The sequence below is a fragment of the Condylura cristata genome, unplaced genomic scaffold (assembly GCF_000260355.1).
Source record: "Condylura cristata isolate star-nosed mole 26May11 unplaced genomic scaffold, ConCri1.0 scaffold00015, whole genome shotgun sequence".
Lineage (NCBI taxonomy): Eukaryota > Metazoa > Chordata > Mammalia > Eulipotyphla > Talpidae > Condylura > Condylura cristata.
In genome coordinates, this window is record NW_004567116.1 from 45,815,324 (window position 1) to 45,822,307 (window position 6,984).

At 37.3% G+C, this 6,984-nt stretch overlaps 1 protein-coding gene across 2 annotated transcripts in view; it reads right to left on the bottom strand.

Annotated features, from left to right (window-relative positions):
- Positions 1-6,984, bottom strand: part of PRCP (prolylcarboxypeptidase (angiotensinase C)) — a 56,880-nt gene that overhangs the window by 20,473 nt on the left and 29,423 nt on the right. For both annotated transcript variants that reach the window (XM_004683245.2, XM_012725696.1), the window contains exons 5-7: positions 5,245-5,426; positions 3,927-4,084; positions 1,424-1,596 (exon numbers count right to left, since the gene is read on the bottom strand). In XM_004683245.2, coding sequence (XP_004683302.1) covers positions 1,424-1,596; positions 3,927-4,084; positions 5,245-5,426 — 513 coding nt within the window. The remainder of the gene's footprint in view (positions 1-1,423; positions 1,597-3,926; positions 4,085-5,244; positions 5,427-6,984) is intronic.

A 6,984-nucleotide genomic window follows, 5' to 3' on the forward strand; every position in this document is an offset into this window, starting at 1 on the left:
AGGAGAGGACAGCTGTTTGTCAGCCCTTTAAAAAGGAGGAAGTACATCAGAGGGAGGAGGAGTCTTGGTTAAATGGAACTATCCAAGTGAAAGAATGGTCCCCAACTGGGTAGTGTTCCAGGGATTAGCAGGATGGGAGAACATAGAGGGGGTCAAGAAAGAAAAAAATGGAATGAACAGTGAAAGAAAGTGATCTAAAGCTAAACGTTTGAGACAAAGACATGTAGTGGAAAAATTCTAAAACCAGATAGGAGGAAACTGGAGATAGATGTAGGCAATTAAAGTTTCTCAAGCAAGAAACAGAAAAATAACTTTCGGAAGGGGGCAGGCAGGAAACAAAATCATAAATATTTTTAAAGCAATCAAGAATTCTTTAAATTTTCAAAATTCAAATTATTCAGTAGTCATTCAACTTTTAAGATTTAGATGCAGGGAGAAAAAACCCTAATAGCAAATTACCTTGTTCCATTTGGGATAAAATGTTTTAGAACAAGGTATGAATTTAATAGTTCAAAGGGATAATTAAATGAAAAGTACTTTTGAAATTCCATTCTTTTACTAACAATTTTGTTTACATTCCAGCAATCATTCTAACTATCGCATCAGGAATATTCTCTAAACTATCCAGTTAGATAAACTTGTTTTTAAAACTAAAAACTAATGGAGTTCACAAAGAAATTACTTAAACATACACAACAAGAATTCTGGTATGAAAACAACCTTAAAATTAGAGTGTAATGTGTCTTTACATTTTCCATAATGTTTTCATGTCCAATATTTTACTTGATTCACAGCAAATAAACCCTTCCAAGTATGTAACTATTATCATCTGATTCTGAAGAGGAAGCATGGAGGCTTGCATTAGAAAAATATCTTGCCCAAGATCACGCAACTGGTAAATGGAAGTTCTAGAACAAACCCTAGCAACCTTCAGCATTCAAATTGATGCTCTTTCCTCTCCACCTTGCTGCATGGTCACTCATTTATAATAAGTACAGCACTTAGTATGCTTTAATAGGTAACTGAATTCATTGCTCTATGACAACAGCTGCCATTTATTAAACATTGATTATTTATTATATAACTCTGTGTCTCATATGATAAAGATTAAATTGTGTGTGCAATGTGGACTGCACAGGACTAGGCACACAGCAATTATTTCATTAACAATAACTACTGGTGTTATTTCAAATTCATACAACTCTATAGATTTATGCATTTTATTTCTATTTCCAAATGTGGAAACTGAGGTTCAGTTCATTAACACACTCAAGGTTGAATAGCCAGAAAGTGACAAGACACTATAATTCCAGTCCAATTTTGACTAACTCCAGCTCCCTTAAGTCACTGAAAAAATCAGAATATACACATAAAAAATAAGAAACATACTATTAAAGGTGATGAAAGGATGTTTTCCTGTTACCTTGATAGGCCAAGCAGGCAAAGGCTGTAAAAAGCTAGAGGCATAGGGGTAGTCCACCATTGCAAGATTTACCCAGGTTTCAGAGATCCACTCTTTCAAGCGCTGGATATCCTCAGATTCTATTAATGGGTCACATAAACGAAGGGTTTCTGAAAGCCAATTCAAGCCAGTACCTAAGAATAGAATCACACTGTTGAAATCTAAAAAACACTACTCAGAAGACGACTTTACAGACTGCAGGAGTGCAAAGGAAATTATCCCATGCCCCCTGGATTCTTCTAGGCTGCAAATAAATAAGCATCCTACAGAATGGTAAGAAAAAAAGCAAAAAGAAGTTTGACAATAATATATACACATGTTAATAACATAAATATACTTTCTCCATGTATGCATGGGAGAGACCAGTATGAGTAACTCATCCACATGCCTTTAGGCACCATATTACATATTTGAGCTAAAATAGGACTGTGGTGAGGGTGGGAAATGGGAAGGTTAGGGAGGTATCCAGGGAAGTAAAATACAGTAGATTAAACTACTGCAGATTTTAGTTCTGTCTTCTCCTTACAAAGAGAAACGGAGATCTGGTCTTCTTGAGAGAGGCCATTACAGAGTTAACATATAAATATCAAAAGCAACCTCCTCCCACTCTTCACAGGCTCTTTCAAGAAATAAACCTCCTGCTCAAAAGACATATTTTGAGGTGGCAGGGTTTTGCTCCTGTACAAGATCATTTATTCCTCACTTGTATTTAAGAAAACTCAGTCTGTTAAAGAAGCACTGCAGCTTCAACAGGGAACCTAACTGACTACACCACACAAGTCACCGGGAAAGAGGCCCAAGCTTGGCGAGCTGGGAGCCCCAGGCTCCGCATGTAGCCTGCAGCCAACCTGGTGGGCTCTGAGAGCGGAGGCAGTGCATGCTGCACCACTGAGCCTGAGCTCCAGGCCTTAGACAAGCATCTGGGCTTCATGAGCTTCCAGCACAGCACACCTGGCAGGAGACAGCCACGCCAGCACAGAGGGGGTGGGTCTCACATGCTTTTTGGGGTTTTGCTTTTGAATCCTGTGTCAATTTTGAAAACAAACCAATGAGGTTCTAGATTCCAATACACCAATCAGGTTTAAGCACCCACAAGGGTAATTCAAGGTTTTGAGACCACTCAGGTATTGTAAATATAACAATCAGGTTTGAAAGAGGAGTATTCTAAAAAGGATATAAACAGGTCTTCAGACAGCTTTAGAAACACTCATGTGGACTGTCTCCTGAAAAGATCTTTGGTGCAGACTCCACAGACCTTTGAGACCTTCACAAACCTCTCAGGCCCCCGAAGAATCTGAGACCTTCACAGACCTTCAAGACCTTCACATCAGAACTCCCGCATTGCCTCTGACATTGCCTGCTGCCTGGCACCACTGCCTAATGCCTGGTCTCTCTAAGAGCTATGGCACTAGTGCCTGGGCTTTGGTACCACTTAACACCTCTACAGGCTGTCCACGACATTCTGGCACTGCCTCCTGATGCTGAGCGGCCTAGTCCAGCCTCTAGACGGCTGCTGCTGGCTGCTGTAGTGCCATCTCAGCACCGCCACCTGCAATCACCACCAGCTGCCACCATGAGCTGGTAGAGGGTTCATCACGTATTGGTGTGCCACAAGCTCCAAGCCCTCATCAAAGGGGCAATGCCATCTTCTGTGCAGTTTTTGATTTGGACTGCTGGACACTGTGGACACTGAGGTCAGAGAGTAGACCACTTGTGGTTTTAGAAACTTTCATTTTCTCCAATGTTTCTTTTGCTAATAAACCCCATTGTTGTTGCACCCCAAGCCTGAATCATGTCTTTCAGTTGTAAGAGCAGAGTTAAGAACCCAGAAGCTGTGACATTCCCCAGCTCTGCATGGTTTCAAATCTACTATACCATTTTTCCAAGAATGTTCTTATAACATTCAATAAAATATTTTTAAAGCAATAGGATGATCCCGTGATAGATGAATTGCCTATTCTTGTGGAACTTACTGGATTTAAATTATTTTTAAATTTTTAAATTATTCCCCTTCTAAATACACTACTTAAATAAACAAACAAATGGAATACTAAAGAGTAATGAGAATGAAAGCTGAATAAAATAAACAGATATGAGCAATGAGCACAAAAGACAGTTCATACCAGACAAAAACAGGTTTTACAATTTCAATTACTAAAAAAACAAAAACATGGGTAAACAAATTTAACGTATGGTTCTAAGAGTCAGCAAAGTGACTAGACTGGGAGATGCCAAGGTAGTACTGGAGAGAGCATTAGAAATGGACTTACTGATCTGGATGCTAATCATACTATGGATTCACTTTTAAAAACAAGCTGTATTTTTTGATTTGTATAATGTTTTTGCATGCTATACTCAAATATGCATGTTATAATGAAATGAAAAGTTTACAGAGAAAGTGATATCTTGAATTTAACAAGTGGAACGTTACGTTAAAAACCTGTGATTTCTTTCTCTTATTTACCTGTAGCAGCAATTCGATTAATGGCACCCCAGGACTTGCGGATAGTCTCTGAACAATTTGGGCCACTTTTCCTAAAATCTTTAGTTACAATCTTCATAAATACATCACAAGGCACCAGATCCTCAAACTGCCAGATAGGGGCAGAGGCTGCAAGAGCACTAAATAGTAAGAGAAACAAGAGAAAAAGATGTAACTCAGCAAATTTATGTTTTAACATCGAAACTAATATTGCACATAAATGAGAAATATTGAGATGAATATTGAATGATACTGAAAAATATTAAAATGACATTGAGAACTGATGAAACTCAACAAAAATAAACAACTCCACCAAAAAATGGGCAGAAGAGTTAAAAAGACACTTCTCCAAAGAGGAAATGCAGATGGCCAACAAGCATATGAAAAAATGTTCAACATCACTTGTAATAAGGAAGATGCAAATTAAAACCACAATGAGATACCACCTCACCCCAGTGAGAATGGCACATCTTAAAACAACTAAGAGCAAAAAATGTTGGCGAGGATGTGGAGAAAAAGGAACTCTCCCCTGCACTGCTGGTGGGATTGCAAACTAGTACAACCACTATGGAAAACTGTTTGGAGGTTCCTCAAACTGCTAACATGGGGCTTCCCCACGACTCAGCAATCCCACTTCTAGATATCTACCCAAAAGAAACAAAAACACTGATTTAAAAAGACACCTGCACCTCATGTTTATTGCTGCTTTATTCACAACTGGAAAGACATGGAAATAGCCCAAATGCCCAAAAATGTATGACTGGATTAAAAAGATGTGGTACATATACACAATGGAATATTACGCAACCAAAAAAAAAAGAAACACATGTCTTTTGCAGCAACATGGATGGAACTGGAAAAGATCATGCTTAGTGAAATAAGCCAGAAAGAAAATGAAAAATACCAGATACCTTCTCTCATTAGAGGAATATAACGGAACAGGCAAGAAAATAATGATAATGATGAACAGCTATATACAAGAGACATTTTGTGGTGGTGAAGTGGGGAACAGGATCAAAAATAGTGCCGGTAGGGAAATGCACTGGACTATGGTGATGGTACATGGGTGATCTGGTGATGGGATGCCCAAGGGGATTGCAACTGAGATGGAAAAATGCACAAAATGATGTAAAAATAAACTAGCATATATAAAAAAAATGACATTGAGAAAAGTAACTATTCGTGAGATAGATTGTGAAATTGCAGTACAACAAATGGAGCATCTTTTACTGAAAGCAAATCTCTAACTTTGTCTTGATAATCATTAAGAAGTGCCCATAGCCAATATAAATGTATTTACCCAACCACCATATGAGGATATTTCATCCTGAACCAGGCTGCGAGCATGCCCCCATAAGATCCCCCCAGTGCAATGAAAGGTTGATTTTTAGCTCCTGGGATTGTTCTTCTTAAGTGTTTGATTAAATCTGCAAAATCAGCCAGAGCTTGTTCTGAAGTCAGAAAATTCAGATGTTTTGGATCCTAAAGAAAAATAAAGAACATGAATATAAATATGGACATAATAGCAGCTCAGACATAGCACAGATCCAGTAAAAAAAATTAGCCAGATAAATGTCTTTCCAAAATAATTTCTAGGCAATTGAGTTAATATGTCCAGTCAAAACAATAGCAGTATTGGTTTATACCACTCATGAAAAAGTGATTTTAAGTTTGTGGCAAGAGCATATAATCTGTTTTGCAATCAAATGTCATTTCTATTAAATTCTATTTAACAAAGACCTTGCTGAGATTTTAGAAGCAATTAAACATTTAAATTGGGTACCCTATAGGGAACGGTAAATTAAATCCTATTAAAAAATGAAGAATAATCAGTAAAAATAAAACTGTCCCACAGGGGAGTGGGGGGGGGAAGTGCACAGGACTATGGTGATGTCACATGGGTGACTTGGTGATGGAAACCCACAGGGATTACAATTGAGATGAAAAATATATATACAAAATGATGTAAAAATAAACTTATAAAATAAAAAAACACCCACACATATATATGGTTATATATTGAAAAAAAAGAATTCACTGCAATCACATAAGCTGGGAGTCATTCTAGATTAGTTTTTCTAGTTTATAAAAAAATAAAAAATAAAACTGTCCCTTTTTATTAAAAAAGATGATTATTATATGTAATATACCAATACAGAGCAAATTACCCTGCCACTTATAAACAACTATGAAATTGAGGTTAAAAATGACCCTATGGCACAACTACTTTCAAGCATTGGAAAATAAGATAATGCAAGATTGATCGCTGAAAGAAGGAAAACTCAAACTAAGTTCCACGGTCACTTAGGTCTCTACCTAAGGACAATTTCCTCATTGCAGTATAGGGAAATGGAGCTCAGAGTCCCATTCAGAGCACTACCAATAGTACCAACTTTGAAAAGTAAGTTGTTTCAAGAAAAATATTAATAGTATATGTAGCCAGAATCAAAAGATAGTATACATGAACAACTTAGATGAAGGAAAAGTGTCTGTGGCCAAAGCAAAAGCTCCTAGTGAAAACAAAGCCAGAATCCAAGGAGCTGGCTGGCCTCACTGAACCATTTTTATTTTGATCATTCTATTTTATTGAAAAACACCTTTTTAAGAAAATATTTGAGCGCTCATTATGTTTGTTCCACTAATAGAACCAATAATTTGTAAAACAGAATTAATGACTTTTTTGAAAATTAAAAGTTCCCTCCACTGCCTCTAGCCTTAGCTAAAAATAGATTGATTTTTAAAAAATCTCATTTGTTTAAACTGCATATAAGAAGAAAGTTTAAATACAAATTATTAAAATTTTAGGCAGTTCATGTTAAGCTATCATTTCTTCCTCACAGTGGGACATGTAGATAGAAAATGTTCTAAACTTAAAAAAAAAAAAACTTTTTAATTTAAACGTAAAAAATATATATTTACCGGGCCCTCCCTGGTGGTGCAGCGGGTTAAAGCACTGCACTGAGAGGCTAAAGCCACTTCCGCATGAGTTCGATCCCCGCCTGCCCCGGAGGTGACCACATGGTGTGGCAGACCTCTCCTG